Source organism: Fusarium odoratissimum (assembly GCF_000260195.1).
Source record: "Fusarium odoratissimum NRRL 54006 unplaced genomic scaffold supercont1.3, whole genome shotgun sequence".
NCBI classification, from domain to species: domain Eukaryota; kingdom Fungi; phylum Ascomycota; class Sordariomycetes; order Hypocreales; family Nectriaceae; genus Fusarium; species Fusarium odoratissimum.
In genome coordinates, this window is record NW_022158689.1 from 1143570 (window position 1) to 1160657 (window position 17088).

At 50.4% G+C, this 17088-nt stretch overlaps 6 protein-coding genes across 6 annotated transcripts; 4 read left to right on the forward strand and 2 right to left on the reverse strand.

The window, feature by feature from the left end:
* The first annotated feature begins 461 nt into the window (after window positions 1-461).
* Window positions 462-4992, forward strand: FOIG_02810 (uncharacterized protein). The gene is made up of 2 exons (XM_031200222.1): window positions 462-893; window positions 943-4992. The coding sequence occupies exons 1-2, from the start codon at window positions 819-821 to the stop codon at window positions 4690-4692; spliced, it is 3825 nt and encodes a 1274-aa protein (XP_031069990.1). The 5' UTR covers window positions 462-818; the 3' UTR covers window positions 4693-4992.
* Window positions 4993-5175: 183 nt separating this feature from the next.
* On the forward strand, window positions 5176-9821 carry FOIG_02811 (uncharacterized protein). The gene is made up of 5 exons (XM_031200223.1): window positions 5176-6979; window positions 7032-7147; window positions 7197-7751; window positions 7804-7901; window positions 7950-9821. Exons 1-5 carry the CDS (start codon window positions 5423-5425, stop codon window positions 8783-8785), a joined length of 3162 nt encoding a protein of 1053 aa, XP_031069991.1. The 5' UTR covers window positions 5176-5422; the 3' UTR covers window positions 8786-9821.
* FOIG_02812 (uncharacterized protein) lies at window positions 7960-10391 on the reverse strand. The gene is made up of 2 exons (XM_031200224.1): window positions 10211-10391; window positions 7960-10159 (listed from the first exon to the last, which is right to left on the reverse strand). Exons 1-2 carry the CDS (start codon window positions 10228-10230, stop codon window positions 9106-9108), a joined length of 1074 nt encoding a protein of 357 aa, XP_031069992.1. The 5' UTR covers window positions 10231-10391; the 3' UTR covers window positions 7960-9105.
* A 277-nt stretch (window positions 10392-10668) lies between these two features.
* FOIG_02813 (uncharacterized protein) lies at window positions 10669-11063 on the forward strand (the record flags this gene model as incomplete). Its single annotated transcript, XM_031200225.1, has 5 exons — window positions 10669-10695; window positions 10757-10803; window positions 10858-10886; window positions 10948-10984; window positions 11042-11063. 5 exons carry the CDS (start codon window positions 10669-10671, stop codon window positions 11061-11063), a joined length of 162 nt encoding a protein of 53 aa, XP_031069993.1.
* A 511-nt stretch (window positions 11064-11574) lies between these two features.
* Window positions 11575-12560, forward strand: FOIG_02814 (uncharacterized protein; the record flags this gene model as incomplete). The annotated part of the gene is made up of 2 exons (XM_031200226.1): window positions 11575-11698; window positions 11761-12560. 2 exons carry the CDS (start codon window positions 11575-11577, stop codon window positions 12558-12560), a joined length of 924 nt encoding a protein of 307 aa, XP_031069994.1.
* Window positions 12561-12743: 183 nt separating this feature from the next.
* Window positions 12744-12986, reverse strand: FOIG_02815 (uncharacterized protein; the record flags this gene model as incomplete). Its single annotated transcript, XM_031200227.1, has 1 exon — window positions 12744-12986. One exon carries the CDS (start codon window positions 12984-12986, stop codon window positions 12744-12746), a length of 243 nt encoding a protein of 80 aa, XP_031069995.1.
* Window positions 12987-17088: the final 4102 nt, after the last annotated feature.

The window sequence follows — 17088 nt, forward strand, 5'->3', positions numbered from 1 at the left end:
CCTGTTTTTCCGACTGACGATAATGTTCAGATGAAAATACGATCAAGAAGAAACATGCACGAGCTCTGTGAGTACCCAGGTGGGTATCACAGATCAGCCTTACCTTAGTAGTGAACATGTTAAGAACTTTAAGAAGAAGACCACAAAAGCCAAGATCCAGCCTTTCTCAAGAAAGAAGTGATTATTCCGAAGGAAAATTTTCTGACTGTCTGATGATTTGCCCTTCTGTTATGCGAACTTCTTTGTGACTCGCCTAGGCACGTCGATTTCCTCAATCCAACATTGTTTCTGTTGTCTCAGTTGAGTCCAAGGCTCCCCTTGCATTCAAATGGCCAAAGCTTCCGTGGGACAACTGAACCGCCAACCCCCGCCGATCTCGGGTTGCCCTAGCAACCTCGACCTCTCCAGCTGTGACGCCAGACGCTCGAGCACCGTGGCTGTCCTACCGCTTTTTTGACAGGCGTAGCTTCAAACCGTCGTTTCTTTTCAACACGCTTCTTGCGCTCTTCATTTCACAAGAGCCTTACCCTCGAGGCCTCTGTCTTGCCTTATTGTACATTCCACGATCTGTGGTAATTTATTTTTTATTTCTCATTCATTACCTCTGCACAACCATATCCGCCATCCTGAGACTTCTTCGTTTTGGGCCCTCGCATATCGTGTTTTTGGTCGTTAAGCCCTGTCCGATAAGATCGTGTTTGATATGCCTGTATCTACAGTCCGATAAATCCTCACTTCGCCCCGTCTCGAATTGTTCGATTCCAAACCACCTACTTTGGGCCTTGTTTAGTCTCTGCTTGAAATCATTCGTCAACAATATGGCACCCGCTGCACCACCTCTGCCGACGAGGTTCCCATGTTGGTGTAGAGCTGTATACTCATGGGGAGGAGAGGTTTGTTACCAGACCTCTTAAGCCTCAAATTACGCTAACTTGAGAACAGTCGAAACGAGATCTGGGATTCATCGAGGGAGATCTGATAGAATGTTTGAATGCTGGTGATGGTTCGTGGTGGGTAGGCAGACTATACCGAGATCGAAGGACCGTGGGATCATTCCCTTCCAACTTTGTTGAGCTTCTCCCTTCTCAATTCCGCCCAACCACCAAATCTGTTCCAGCTCCTGTACCAAACGCACCACCAAGTACTGCACCGACAAAATCCAGAACGTTTCGAAAGCCATTCGAAGCATACGCCAAGGCTCCTCACTACACCAGTGCGAAACAACCCGAGATCTTCAAAGAGACCCCGAAACCTAAGGAACGACAAAATTCTGGCGCTTCATTCGCACCTAGTACTCATGAAACGGAACGAGGCCCATCACCTGCACCTCCTCAGTCATATAACCACAGAGGACCTTCACCTGCACCACCTCAAGCGCACGATCACCGGGCTCCTTCGCCAGCACCCTCACCGGCGCCTTCTCACCACTATGGCTCACGGGCTCCATCTCCAGCTCCTATGCACAGTTACCACTCGAGGGCTCCTTCACCTGCGCCAATGCACAGTTACCACCATTCAAGAGCTCCATCGCCAGCTCCTCCTCATGGTTACGATGCAAGGGGGCCTTCTCCTGCTCCTCCGATGCACCAAAGCTATGGCTATGCTTCAAGAGGTCCATCTCCCGCGCCATCTTTCCATCGTCAAATAGTCCCTTATCGAGGAGGACAGGACAGAGGTAACTCACCGCCTCCCCCCCCACCACCTCCTCACCGGCAGATGACGAGAGGAGGATCCAACGATCTGCATAGGAGATCTATTGATATCTCGCGTCATGGATCCAATGCCTCTTTCCACCCCTTCTCGCCCTCGAGGCAAAATTCAAATAATTCCTACCGACCGCCACAGCCGCCACAACCAACAATTAGGCATGGATCTAGAGGGTCTTTCGATGATAGGTCATATATGCCATATACCCCTGGCAGGAACTCCCCCGTTCCGCCATCACCTGCCGGAGGTATGACGCCTTCTCCATTGAGAGAGGCCATGGATGGGGTCATGGAGCAATTGGACGTTCTAGGTGGTGGTCTTGGAAGGCCTGGCCAAGCTCCTTCACCTGAGCCACCTGCCGATCCTTGGTCTCCAGAATCCTTTGATATGCTGTCTCATCGTTCAAATAGAAGGGACCAGGAGCGAAGCAGGCCTAAAACCTCGATGGGAATCGCGCAAGATGAGGGGTATGAAACATATAGCGGCGAATCGTCTCAAGAGGTGTCTTATCAGAGTGGAGGAAGAGAAGACAAGCTCAGCAGTTATGTTGATCGCATGGAAAAGCGGTTTCAGCAAATGCATCGTCAGAACTCAAGGACTAGCGAGCCTGATGACGATCAGCCACCTCCCCCGCCCCCTAAGAATGTGCCGTACGAGCGGCCGAAATCGTCTATGGGCCGGTCCATTGAGCCTGAACGAAAGCTACGAGCTCGCAAGTCGGCATATGAGATCGGAAGAGGAGTTGCCCGCACATTAACAACAAAAACCAACTCGACCAATTCGTCATCGGGCAATCAGAGCAACACCAGCTCATCAACACAGAGCACTTCAAGGACCTTATGGAGCGGGACATCAGCTGGCGCTTTCAGTACTACTAGTGCGGGAAGCCTCGCACGCTCAGGCAAGCGTCAACGTGCACAAAGTGCCCTGGGAGCACGAGACTTGGAGATTGATAGACCGGACTCTCCTTTCACAGGAGTCACCTATCACAGCAGCCATGCAAGTGACTCTCCAGCGCAACAGCGTCCCCAGACCCAAGTCGGCTTCCACGATGACCCTTCTTTGGAATTGGGAGGCTTGGTGCAACCGAAACCACCCAAGAGGAACATCTTCCGTAAGATATTTGACACCGCCAAAACAGGTGTCGCGAGCAGCCGGGGCGGTCTGGTTGCTGGTGGTCTCGGCATGGACTCGCCAAAATCACCCTTTGCTCGTTCAATGCCAGCTGGAGCTTCGCCTATGCCAGGTATGGGTAGCACGCCTACCAACAGAGACGTTGCGACAGAAATGGGGCTTAGTGGCGGTGTTGATTGGGTTCAGGTCCGACGTGATGTGAATCGTTCCAATTCGCTCAGTACAATAGAGTTGACTGAGCGCCGCGAACGATGTCAAATGATGGATCACCCTGCACTTAATCCTGTTGATGAGCTCTATGAGGGCGTCGAAGGAGATGAGGGGGCTGACGGAGAGCCAGTCCAGGAACCCACCAACTACCAAGGGATTAACTTGTCTCAAGTAGACAAGAACTCCCGATTCATCAGCGGTCTTCCTCCCGCCATAACGGCCATCCAACTTGCCACTACATACGTATGCCGACCGTACAGGAGCGATGTCCAGCGGCTGCGAGCTATCTTTACGTGGGTCTCCGAGAAGATCTGCTGGGAAGAGGACTTTGAGGGTGAAATCGACACAACACGGGTTATCCAGGCCAAAAGGGCGTGCGCTGAGGAGTATGCTGTCCTGGTGATGGAGATGTGTTCTGCTATCGGTATCCACTGTGAGATCGTTCGAGGCTACCTCAAGTCTCCAGGGGAAGTTTCCGAAATCAACATCATGCCCCGACCCAACCATTGGTGGAATGCCGTTCTCGTTGACAATGAGTGGCGCATGATTGACTGCTGTCTTGCCAGCCCCTCGTATCCTCGGCGAGGTTTATACTCCAATGCCAATAACACAGCCGATCCGTGGTGGTTCTTGACCAGGCCACTGGAGATTTGCTGGACACATATCCCAGAGCATCACAGTCAGCAGCACATCGTACCACCTGTCGCACACGAAACACTGCTCAATCTGCCATGCGCTTGCGCGCCCTTCTTCCGCAATGGTTTCGAGATGGTGGATTACAATACTGCATTGACTCGAATCGAAGATCTGGAGATGGTTCATATCAAATTCAGTGTTCCATGCGACGTGGAGATCGCCGCCGAGGTCGAAGTTCGAGGCTATTCGAGAGATTCAGACGGAGATGTGTTTGAAAGCGGCGATATCGTCAAGAAGAGGGCACTGGCTCAAGCTGAATGGTTCAATGGCATCAAGCGATACACTGTCAAAGCTCTACTGCCTGGAGATGAAGGGCAGGGTACCTTGAAGATTTATGCTGGCAAGCGAGGCCTTATGCACAGCATCAAGGATATTCCACACCCCCTTGCCTTTGCATTGCCTATTGTCCACACAGGTGAAAACCCGCCCTATGAGTTTGTCACAAGACATCCAACTCCTCACGCACAGCGGCATGACATCTATGTGGTTCAGCCGCAGTGCCAAAGGCTTGCGCTTAACAACACTTTTGTCTTTGCCATCAGGCAGCACCCAAGTTCGCTGGGCGGATCGGCACTTACACCGTCGTCTAATCCAGGCGGCACCAGCCCCATACCGTTCGCCCGCCCCAGCTCAGCGCTGAGCATGAATGCGTCCAGTGTTAGCGGCTCGACCCCAAGCTCAGCTACGGGCACTGTGGCTGGGAAGAAGCCTGCCAAGTTGGCGATCCAGACTCCAGGAGGCAAGATCCTCCGTCTTATGAGGAAGGAGGATCGTAAGGGTATTCACGTTGGAGGCCGAAGTCTCTCAGGCAGCGAAACTGCTAGTGATGGTGGAACCTGGGAGACAATAATTAAGTGTTCAGAGAAGGGTGTATGGCGAGGCCTTGTACTCGCAGATCGCACAGCTCGATGGTGCGTCTTTGCTGAATGGGTTTGTATGGGTTGATCATTACATATGGAAAGGAGGATTAGCAATGGGCAGACTTCGTTGGAGTTTCCTCTCATATTTGGTTGTTTCGTCTTCTAATACCCAAGGAGGAGGATCATGCATGCCCTGACGCACAGCGGTATGATTATAGAAGTGCGCATGGGCCTTGGATTTTCTTTGTCTTGGTAGGGATGATCTATTGCATTGGGGTTTGTTCAAAAGTAGCAGACATGTCGGAAACTTATCGCAAGGTGTAAGATAATAGCATGTCACGAGCAACGATTGCAGCACATGATGAATAATTTAACTTATGATTCTTTATTAATACCTTTTATTAACAAGTGCAAGTGAAGACAACAATAATCACACCAAGATAAAGCTCTCAAAGGAAGTTTTGTTGGTTCCATCGAATAATCGTTAGTTCGACTTGTAGTTCCGCAATTACCATCCCGTCTCGGCCAATCACATTGCTCTGCGACACGACGATAGGATCCGATAGGATCCTGTCGCACTCGTGCCTTTCCGTTGTTTTATGGTTTTAACCTAACACGATCGAATCCGCAGACGCAGCAAACAAGTTAATAACGAGCAGGACGACCGAGCCTCGATAGATTGCGCTATAGACTGTGGTGTTTGACAAGCGAGCCGATACAAAACCGTCCGTGAATGGGAAACGCACCGACGGACCAAGACGGACCATGAAGCGCAATCGCGTTGGTCTGCGCACCGCGACGAAACGACAGATCGAATGCTGAAATCGATACCGAAAGCGGAATACAGTGAATTAGGAGACGTCATGAGCTACAGGCCTTTTCATGGCCATGGCCAGGGCCAGAGCCAACAAGGCTCACAGCAACCGCTGCCAGTGCCCGGCATGAATCCGCCTTCATCGTATATGCCCGGCGGTTACCAGCAGTATACGAACCCTCAACAGCAGCAGTTCTATTCTATGCCTCAACAGCAAGGTCGGCAGCAGCAACAACAACCGTACCTTCAGCAGCAGCAGCAGATGGCGCAGTTCGGGGGCATGCAGACGGGTTTTCAGGGATACGATACAGCGGGACAAGCGTATGGCGGACACCGGATGCAACCAGCTGCCGCGCAATATACACCTCCAGCGAATGTTTGGCAGCAGCAGCAATCTACGGGGGGACAGAACATGATGTATCAGCAACAATATCAACCATCGCATCATCATCAACAGCAACAGCAACATCTATACCAGCAGCACGTCGCGTCGCCTCAACAACACGCTCAACCGAGAAGGCAGTCTGGCCACGTCCCTTCGCCGCAGCAAAGACCTTCTTCGATACCCCAAAATCAAGGATATCCACTCCCCCAGGCGCAGCAACAACGGTCTCAACACCAACAGTATTCGCAGCAGCATACGTCACAGCAACAATACCAGCAGCAGCACGCGCACTATCAGCAGCAGCCTCAGGTGACGGCTCCTCAGCCATCACCGCAACCTGCACCAAAGCAGGTAGCCTCGCCGGCTCGGCCACAGGCTCGACAAATAAAACAGAACCAACAGCCACGCCAAGACCCATCCAAACAGCAGCAAGAGACAATTCGACAGCCTGCGCAGAAACCTACAATAATAGATGTAGATGAGCCCGCATCGGAGACAGTTGCACGGCAAGAACCGGAGCAGATGGTCTATGTGAATCTGCAAGACATCCAAAAACTGCCACTGCTTCCACCAGTAACCATGGATCAGACACAAGGCGGTCCTACATCTCACACAGGGAAGACAACGAACTGGGACGCGCAGTACGAATCTGGCACTGTCAAGCCTATGGACATTATGCTGAGCAGCCCACAAACTCAGCCTCTTCCGCCTCCTCAGCCAAAAGTGCAGGCATCTCATCACCAACCCGCGCAGACACAACCTCAAATGGCCACTCCCCGGGCAAAACCGAGCCCTCTCTCATCCGTGGTCAACTCACCAGCGATTAACGCTCACTCTCCGAGTATTACCAAGAAATCACCCGCAAGCACACCAAAAAGTAGGCCCCTAGACACTGTCCATCTTATGGTGGCAGTGGCCGAAGAGTGTTTTGATAAGGCCCGTGGTTCTGTACACGATGTCGCGATGTCGCTAAATGCCACGCGGATAGACGAGTACCAGAAACTGATCTCGACAGGCCTGGCGTGTCTAGAGGCGTGTTTGCAAAGTAATAGACTGTCTCCGCGTCAAGAAGCAAAGATGCGATTGAGATACGCCACTGTAGTATTAGAAGAGACAGAGAACCCAATGGAAGCTGAGACGGCCGTCACAAAAGGCATCTCTCTTTGCGAAAAGGTGAGCGACGACTGACTAACCTTCGTCCTGCACAGCTGACCGACTCTGGCAGAATGGCTTGGCCGATCTCAAATACTGCATGGATTATATCAGGTTGAAGCTCCTATTTCAGCGAAATCACAAGGCTGCTTTGAATGCAGCTGATCGACAAATCGCTGACTGTGAAACGTAAGTTTCGTAGTGTCTGAAGTCCGGCATTTATTGACTTATTTCGCAGCTACAAACATATCCAATGGGTTTATGCTTTCAGACTGTTGAAGGCTTCATTTTACATGGAGCTTGGCCAGACAGCTGACGCCAGTGCACTGGAGAACATTCGCTCTATTCAAGTTACAGCTAGTTCCCGTGGCGACGATGCCCTGAGTGTGTTTGCTTTCATTCTTGAAGGTCTGGCACTTCTCAAGGCCTCCAAAGATGGCAACATCGAAAAAGTCCAAGCTTGTATTGCTCAAGTAGCGAAGTATCAGTGTGAACCAACAATTCATATCATGCAACTCGATATACTGACGCTACTTCTGGATCTTGTCTGCACTATCAATCACTCTGGCTTGGATTTGATGCTTGATAAGCTTAAAATGCTTCAAGATCGCATGGATGCGTGCACCGACTGGCATAGCGTCAAGTCCGATTTTCTCATTCCGGTCCAGAAGCAACCTTCTACTGGCCATACTGTTAGTAGTGACACAGCAGGCATCATTCGAAGCGGTGAGGGTGTTCCAGAGGATTTTCTAGTCATGTCATTCATGACCAAAGTCGAGTTGAATTCCCTTATGTGAGCTACCACCCCTAACGCATTTTTACCAAATTAGCTAACATGTCGCTAGCTTCACTTTGACAGGTCTCGTGAATATGCACAAGTCCAGTGCACATGGTCGACAGACAGCCGACTTCTTGAATGAAGGCGTGAAAGCCCTGGAAACTTGTAAGTAGCATTTCTTCATTGTCCAGACATTTTGTTGACATGTACTAGGGGACAAAGCGACAGCCGGATTTAGATATGGGCCGTCCATCTCATTACAAGATGCCATTGCGCAGCATGAGTGGCGGCTGGAAGCTCACTGCTACCTCACCATCTTACTTGGCCTATACGCAGCTAGTCACTGTCAATGGGACCTGGTAAAGCAATACATCGTGAAGCTTCAGGACATTATGATACCGTCTACACAGGGCATCCTGCGTTTGCTGGCTATTTACCTATCGGGAGTGTTTGACCAAGGCACAGGGGAACTGGATGCTGCTATGAACACTTTCCAAAAGCCTGACTTTGATCTGAACCAGCGTGGAACTGGTGTCAAAGCCGCACATCGCGAGTTAGCCATGCTAGCTGGTCTGAACAGGCTTTGGATCATGCAGCATCCTTCATACCGAAACGATCGAGCGACACTCGATCTGATCGAGGAGCTAAGGCCGTTGTGCCTAAACCACCACAATGTCGACCTACGGACCGCCTGGCATAACGTTATGGCCGCTATTAGCACCGACCCACCTCAGCAGCTCAATCAACAAAAGCAGCACATACAGTCTGCCATGGCCGGGTCCAAATCCACTAAGAATGTGCTAAGCGCAGCCGTCACACTCGCTATCATGCGCAGCCGCTTATTCGAGAACGTCGTTGGCGATCAAGCCCTGAAAAGCGCCCTAGCAGCAGCCAAGCAGGCTCATCGTAGTGGCAATGTCTTGTGGCAGAGCGTTGCAGACGGTATGCTTGCTCACTCTTATGAAGTACAAGGCAAGGAAGAAGAAGCAGCGCAAGAATGGGCGAGGGCGACAAGGGAAGCCCAAGAGGCATTTGCAGGAAGTTTCTGAATGAGAGCATAACCTGGTTAAGTAGAGCTCACAGGACTGGCGTTTATGGCAAGGAGTTCTCCCGCATGGTTTAAAAAGAGAAATTATTTCATGATTGTATATCAGACTCGGGGGTTTATGGAGATCTGTACGATACCTGACCATACATGTCTTTGGTCTTCGCTGTTTGTGGGCAGAAAGTGGTAATTAGATACGACCCAAAGTCGTGCTTTTGGCCGTGATAACGGCGTCAATCAAGGTCCCGGACTCTGTTGAGTCCTGAGCTTATTAAAGGCATCTCCATTCAAGAGATGCATTGTGACTTTTGCGAAGATAGTAGATCACCGACGGAATCCAGGTGGCGGTTGGAAGCCTGGAGGGGGCATAAAACCAGGGGGGGGAGCACCAGCAGCACCGGGGGCGCCTTGAGGAGCAGGGAATCCGGGCGGGGGAGCAACTGGGAAGCCCTGCGCCGGAGACCCGGAGGGTGGTCTGAAACTGCCTGGGTGGAAATCGGCTGGGTTGGTGTATCCAGCCTGTGATTGTGGGGGTCGCGCAGGCAAACCTGAGGGAGCTGGTGGTAAAGGAACGGAGCCTCTTGGAGGGGCTCCGGGGGGCGGAACTCCGGCATTGTATGGCGACGGACCTCGACCGGGAGGTGCAAACCCACCGGGGACGCCCTGTGGAGGTGCACCGACGGGGGGCATTCTTCCCATAGCTGAAGGATCGAAACCTGCTGGAGGCGCAGCTGCAACAGGTGGCGGTTGTAGAAACGCCTGGGGCACAGGCTGTGCTTCTGGGACGATGTTCCGTTTCTTCGCTTGAGCAGCGAGCTCACGCTCAGCCTCATCACCATGTCTCTCTCCCTTTCCGTCCTTCTTGAAAGCATACTGGACCGAAACCTCCTTACTTAAGATGTACTGTCCGTGCAAGTTCGCGATAGCCGCATCACTGCTCTCGAAGTCGGCAAAGCTGACAAAACCAAAGCCCTTGCTCGCGCCAGACTCCTCCCTTGCGACCTTTGGCAGACTGAGCAGTGGACCGAAGCGACTGAAGGTGTCGTAGAGGATCTTCTCGTCAACCATGGGATCGAGGTTTCCGATAAACAGCTCGGCGCCAACCTCGGCGGCACGCTGCTTGTCTGCGCTGGCCTTGTTAACGCGCAAGCTCTTTCCATACAGTTTGATGCCGTTCATAACATTGGCGGCGTATTCAGCGTCTGTGGGTGTGCGAAACTCGACGAAGCCGAAGCCCTGATGTGTCTGGGTAACACGATCGCGAGGCATGTGGATGTTGTGGATGGGGCCCATCTGAAGCATGATCTCGTATACCATTGCGGATGTTGCGCGCTCGTCGATGTTGCCGATGTAGACCGTCGCCTCCTTGTCTTGTTCCCTAAGAGTATTAGCTTTGCTGTCGCGTTGCGATGAGATGAGAGAGCTATACCAATGCCTATTTTGCGCCATGATGATAGATTTTGAAGAGACCTCTGTCTCTTACAGTACGAGTACTTTGACAAATAAAGAGGGCGAAGAATTGACCAGAAATTGTGCTACCGCGATGATGAGGTGAACACCTGGTTATCAACTTGGCATGGAGCTTCTAGAAATTTTGGCTGATGGTTGGGATGTATGAGGTAGCCTTGTCGCGTAAGCCACACAAGGTGCAGGTGAAAATGTGGCGTCGACCGAGGTTCTTCCGCCCACATGTCCGCGATTCGGAGGTGGAATTTCCAGCTCCCGGCAGCTCTCCGAAATTTTTGGGAAGACGTCAACGCCAACGCCAGAAACGACTGCGGTCTATAGATTATCAGTCTCGAGCTTTGAAACATCCGGTTGAGCTGCATTGTTTTGTTGTGTAACTTTCTCAAATCAGTCAACTACACTTCTTTGAATTACTTCAAGATGTTTGCCCTTTCCGAGGAGTCCAAGGTATGATGATATAGCTTGGAGAGGTATCTATCTATCACAGCTTCGCTAACCATTAGCACAGGAGCGCATTGCCAAGCTCATTGACGTTTCGCGCGTTGCCATCCACTAGTATGTCGTCGACGTTTGGTTTTATTGTTGGGCGATAACTGATTTGTGTTACAGTGGTTATCTTCCTCTGATCCTCTATCTTGGTACGAACAAGCTCGAATAACGACATGCGATTACAACGGCAATACTGATTATATATCCCAGGCTACACCCGAAGCGAGCCCCGACCCTCAGTCATCCGGTATGCATCGATCCCTACGAATCGCATACGTAAGCAATGCTAATTGACTCCATTTAGCCTTCTCTCTCCCCTCTCCTAAGCAGGGAGCAGTTCTACAGCTATACAAAACATAACAGTGTACATTATCTTGTGGAGATGTTTTTCAAGGGAGAAAGGGACAACTACCACCAGCATTCATGGCGTTGGGACACGGCGTGGTAAAATTTGACGACGACCGCAGATATGCTTGGGAGGAGGGGTTGACTGTACGAATGAGTGTGAAAAATCACCATGTATCATCTTGCAACGCTATGACGCCCAGAATAAGGGAATACCACTCATAATTAAACCTTGTCACATAATACTCTTTCCATGAAATTTGATCGTGTGAGTTCCGGTTTGATGCGGCAGAAGACGCAAGAATTGCTCTGGTGACGTCGAAGCCTCGGCCGAGCTTCCGTAGCTTTGAGATCCGCAGAAATATTGTATCGAATAATTATTTCAGTGACCTTCAACCTTTTCAACCACCACTCTACCTCATGGCGCTCTTCTATTGTCTTTACCCTCGCGAAATATGATATTCGGCTTATAGAATTATCTAATCTTCCTATATGCCCGATTCAGACCATGCGGGACTCTCTCCCGCGACCATCGAGTCCATCGCCGGTCTCAGCGCTGGTACAGTCGCGACATTGACTGTTCATCCTCTCGACGTCGTCAAGACTCGCATGCAGAGTATGGCTGATTGACTTTTACCCCTCTACGGCACAATCTCAGTGTCTGACAATTACCTTTAGTCTATCGTAGCGCAGCCCCCGATGCTGTGCGTCCAACAACAGTATCCATTCTCCGTGCCTTGACATCTACGCCTCACCCTGTCGCCTCTCTCTACCGCGGTCTAACGCCTAATCTTGTCGGAAATGCCTCTAGTTGGGCCTCTTTCTTCTTTTTCAAGTCGCGCTTCGAGCGCGCTCTCGCTACGTGGCAGGGTCGGCTTGGAGGACGTCCCTCTGGAGGCGATTACTTCATCGCTAGCGCTTTGGCAGGCGCAGCAACGACTACGTTGACCAACCCTATATGGGTCCTTAAAGTACGCATGGTATCCTCTGACCGAGGCTCTCATGGTGCATATCCTTCCATGTTGGCCGGCGCCCGCTCCATACTTCAGACTGAAGGCATTCGGGGCTTCTACCGTGGCCTGGGCATCTCTCTGATAGGAGTATCACACGGCGCTGTGCAGTTTGCAGTATACGAGCCCGCAAAGAAATGGTACCACGCGCGGCGTCGAGAGAGGCACGGCATCGAAAGGGAGCATATGACCACTGAGGCTACAGTTGGGTTATCGAGTCTGTCCAAATTCGTCGCTGGTGCTGTCACGTATCCGTACCAAGTACTCCGGAGTAGACTCCAGAACTACCAAGCTGACGAGCGGTTCGGTCGGGGTATCAGAGGCGTTGTTGTAAGGATATGGACCGAGGATGGACTCAGAGGGTTCTATCGTGGTATGGTACCGGGCGTTGTTAGGGTGATGCCCGCGACGTGGGTGACGTTCTTGGTGTATGAAAATGTCAAGTACTATCTTCCTCAGTGGGCTTGAGGTGTAATCTGACTGGCATGGCGTTGTGGGTTCACGTTATCACGGTTACAGTTTAGATTTAGATGGCATCTAGGAAGCGAAGAGCACAATTCAAGAGACATACAGCCTAGGGCACTCGTCACTCTATTGCATAGTATATGGCAGAGCCGCGTTGATCTAACCCATCCACATTATTATCGCTGCTTAAGTCGCATTTGCCTTCTTCGCCTCCTCCTCCTCCTCTGCCGCAGCAGCCACTTCGGCCTTAATCCTACGCATCTCACACACTTCGCACTGATCAGCTGAGACATACCCGGTGATATACTCATTAGTGGTCTCGCATTTGATACCCTGGCTCGACTCAGGACATTCCTTGAGTTGCTCAGTGCCACTTATAGCTCGTTGGCATTGTGCACAGTCGTACTTGGTGCAGGTCAGGACACACATTATTATAAGAGGTCGGTACCTTGAAGATGTTGATTTGCAGCTGGTTCCGGACAGTAGCTGTAAGCTTTGTTTTTATTTTCTTGCCAATTTGAGTTCCCGTTGTCTGTGGGAGCAATGGCTTTTATATTAGATACTGGCCGTGATTCAGACATCTTGCTGCCATATGTTGGCTGTAGTTGTTTCTTTTCAATTCTACCTCGTGAGCTTGAGATATGACGCAGTGAAACACCTGCAAGAATCGGTTTGTCATACTCGGTAGCTTCAACGCGTGGTAAACATGCTTCATCATTCGATCCTCTTCTTGCTTTGGGTTCGTATAGACCTCTAGCCGTAACCAAAGGCAATAGTTGGTGCTGTTGGCAAACATGGGACACCACCCCCTCACATATATCAGTACTTTCAATCAAATTTACTGTTCACTGAAACTCGTTCTTGCGTATAGTTGTATTGATTTATGTTGTATGTAATAATTCCCGAATGGCATTTGTAATTAACTGAAAGAGTAGAAGATGTTTAGTGTCTCGTGCGACGGCTCTGAATGCTTATACGAACATGATTCATCCCAACAAAACATCACAGCTACGGTGTAAGTCAGCCACCCAGAAAACGAGAAATACCACGAAAGAACCTTGCACCTACCCTATCATATGCACTACAATCATAACTGTCGCAATATAATGACCGAGTGTTACCACGCCGCCTCCAGCATCAGTTGAGTCAAGCATACCCTACACCGCGAAGTGACGAACTTTGAGTGCCGATAATGCAAAACTTATCAGCCATGGTAAAAAGATGTTTGAAACACGAAAAAAGGGAACGAATTAGCCCACTACATACAAGTAATCCTGTCTGCCATTCTGCTTAGCTACCTCTGTGTCATGTCCCGATCATCCCCATGGATTGATACATCCACCTGTAGTCACCAAAACCACACACTTCACGAACACTTACTGAAAGCTCATTCCAGATACCCCGGATATCACATCCAATCAAACAGACTCTGTTCCGGTCCCTGAAACTTGAGTATCTGGATTCAGTGTCAAGATCTCGCCGAAAGTCAATCGAACCCTCGAAATTCCGACATCCAGTCACAGTCACACCACAGATTGCCTGAGCCTTCCCGAGCTTCTCCGCAGCCGCCATCGGCTGGAAAGAGATCACGCCAACCGTGGAAACGAGAATTTTTGGGCCAAAGAGACAAGACAAATTTCCATTTCAAAACCCCCCCCTTATGCTTTGTTGAAAACCTTTCGCACGGGGAAGCGCATCCTTTCAACCCTGGCCCCTGAGACAGCAAAATCAGTCGATTCGTACAGGGGCACAGATGAGATACATCACCTACATCGCCCATCCATTCACTGCTGAGAATACATCGCCGTAACTGAGAGTACAACGTCGACTTGAACATCTAACAACCACCGCGAGTCATCAGTCGCAAATTAATGATGCAGACATGACAAAGTGATATGATAGGTTATCCAAATCGTTTCTTCGATGCCTGGCCATCCCCATGAGCCGTGTCCGCTCCAGTAGCCCATTCAATATGTTTTTTGTGAAGCACAGAAGCGTGATTATCATGCTCTGCAGCAGGGGTGACTCTTGTGGGCGTGAGACGCCTGCGTTTAAACAGGCGTAGCTCTGATATGACAGGTGAGTGATCGGGCGACAGTCGAATTTACATGACAAGAACTTTCTTGCGATCTTCCATACGAACGGCACATGAGTCTCAGGAACTGATGCAGCCCCATATCATGACAGTATCTTTGGTCAAAACATGACGATACGGTGTGCATAAAAAAACGCGCAAATCGCAGTTCACTGCCGCCTTTGAGGTGAACGAACAACCATGTAGTTTACTGCCGATTTATCTTGACTCTGCCAGTTTTCTGTTACGAATAACCCTCGGCAAATACGACAATATATGCTGAAACGGTCAAGAAAGGCCTCTGTTGGCATGGTAGTTTCGCGATTCTTACCCCAAAAGGCATAAAAGCAGACATATACTGGCCGCGTGATGCCATAGCCGATTATGACAGGTAGTGAATCCGGGGGGTCCTCCATTATCGAGACACTCCATATAGTAAGATTTTCAGGATTGCGTCGTATCGTCTCCTCGTTTATTAGAAGAGGAGGGTGAAGTTGCATCTCGAGAATCCTCCATGTCCGAGAATAACTGTCGAATCCCAAAACACAACTGTCATCGGAGTCTGGGACTAGAACAGGAAGTGATACCGTTCCATAAACGGCAGAACTTGCGAATTCAGTACGGGACGAGCCGAAGTGCTCGTCGACAGGCCCTTCTCGGTTGATCGCTTGACCCCCCGGATCCCGAATGCTTGGGTTGACAGAACGCTTGCTCTTGTCCCCTGTTATTTCCCGGCCTGTCCGAGATCTGACGCGAGCCTTATTTGCTTATGTGTTTTGAAGTGATCCAAAATATCATCAGCTGGCGACCATCAGTCCCCCGAGAAAGTAGAACAGTTTGTTTGTCGAAGGTATCGTGCCAAGACTAGGATCTCTGATTCAACAAGATGGGGGATCGCGACCAGGGCGCTTGGAGATCGGGTCTCGGGACCATGTGAATAATGACACAGGCATATCAAGTCTTGGTGAGCTTTGCGAAGGCTATCCACCTGCAAAAGTTGTAGAGGCGAAGGCTGGAACTCAAGTTTCGTGGGGAGGACCCTCTTCTTGGTAAACGCGATGTCACCTCGACACCTGTTCAGACCCTGGTTGGCTCCGCACCACGTCTCCCACAAGCTCCAACCAGAGCCTCCAAGATCGAATCTTGCATGCATGTTAATTACAGTCAGCTGAAAATGTTTACTCATGAAGCGTCACGATAGGAGACATGACATCTCTATCTTTTTGGCGTTTAGCCACGAATGTCGACCGCGCACCCTCGGGACCGAAAAAAAAAAAAGTAATCACAGGCGAATTCGCCATAACCTTGGCACAAAACGATGACCACGAGGAAAGATCGTACATGCGTGATTACCCCGAGAAGGGGGAAACAACGACATTTCCTTTCTTTGTTGTCTCTGAAAGCAAGTTATACAGCCTGTACAAAGCCATTTTCGGACCCATAGGCGTTCTGCCCCTTGCGTCGGGGAGTTAGAGCCACAATAAATCAATATTGGAACCTCCCATCTTGCATCATTTCGATGCAGATTAAGTTGAACCCCGAAACAGAAGTATGTAAACAGGAGTAGAAGGTCGGACTCAAACAGGAGGGCACCGATAGATTTCGGGCACTCCCTTCGGAGATTCATACGCGAATAACGACTCGAGGTGCCTTCGTCTGGGCTTCTCTCGTCGTATATCACAAATCAGAGCGACACCCGCCCTGGATGGATCTTGGAGGGATCTAGGTCTCTGGCAAATGGCGGCCTTGTGTTCTGGTTCGCCCGGATAGCACATGATCCGTGGAAGTGGAAAATGAGTACTCATCAGAGGGCAAGACATACTGCACATCGCTGTCGTACATACTCGATGTTGTGTTCAGAACATCTTTCTCCTGGCAGTATCCCAGACTACTGGGTCATGTAAAAATATCGCCACTGTATGTGAGGCTAAACTTTCGCCTCGTCGCCCTGCTTTTAGCATTCGCCCTGCTGAACATCATGAAGTTTACCATGGCGAAGTAAGGCTTGAGACTACTTTACGATGTTGTCTTGAACAATTGGCTCTGGTGTTATCGATACCGGGGCGTTGGGGAAAACGTCGGGATCGGGAAAGGGCAAAGAGGCGCATGAGCCACGATCTCAGTATGTTGGAACCCAGATGCTTTCTTCACTCACCTGTGGCGTCAGTTGAAGTCCCTGACCTGGTTGATCTTGTTCGGGCATTGACACCCCCTCCCAAGAACCCAAAAGAATGCATCGCTGAAATGTGATAAATGATCGACCTCAGCAGGTCGAAGTAGGGTTGAGTAATCTACCAGCGGCTTTAGTCGCGAGGAGGGGCTGGGTTGACTAACCGGGTCCCCTCCCCTAGTTGGAGTTGGGCTTCCTCTAACAGGATTGGAGAGCTGAAGAGAAAAGAGACGAGAAGAGAATCCATTGACGCCATTGGTCTCTGGAAATCCTTCCGGGCACTTTAA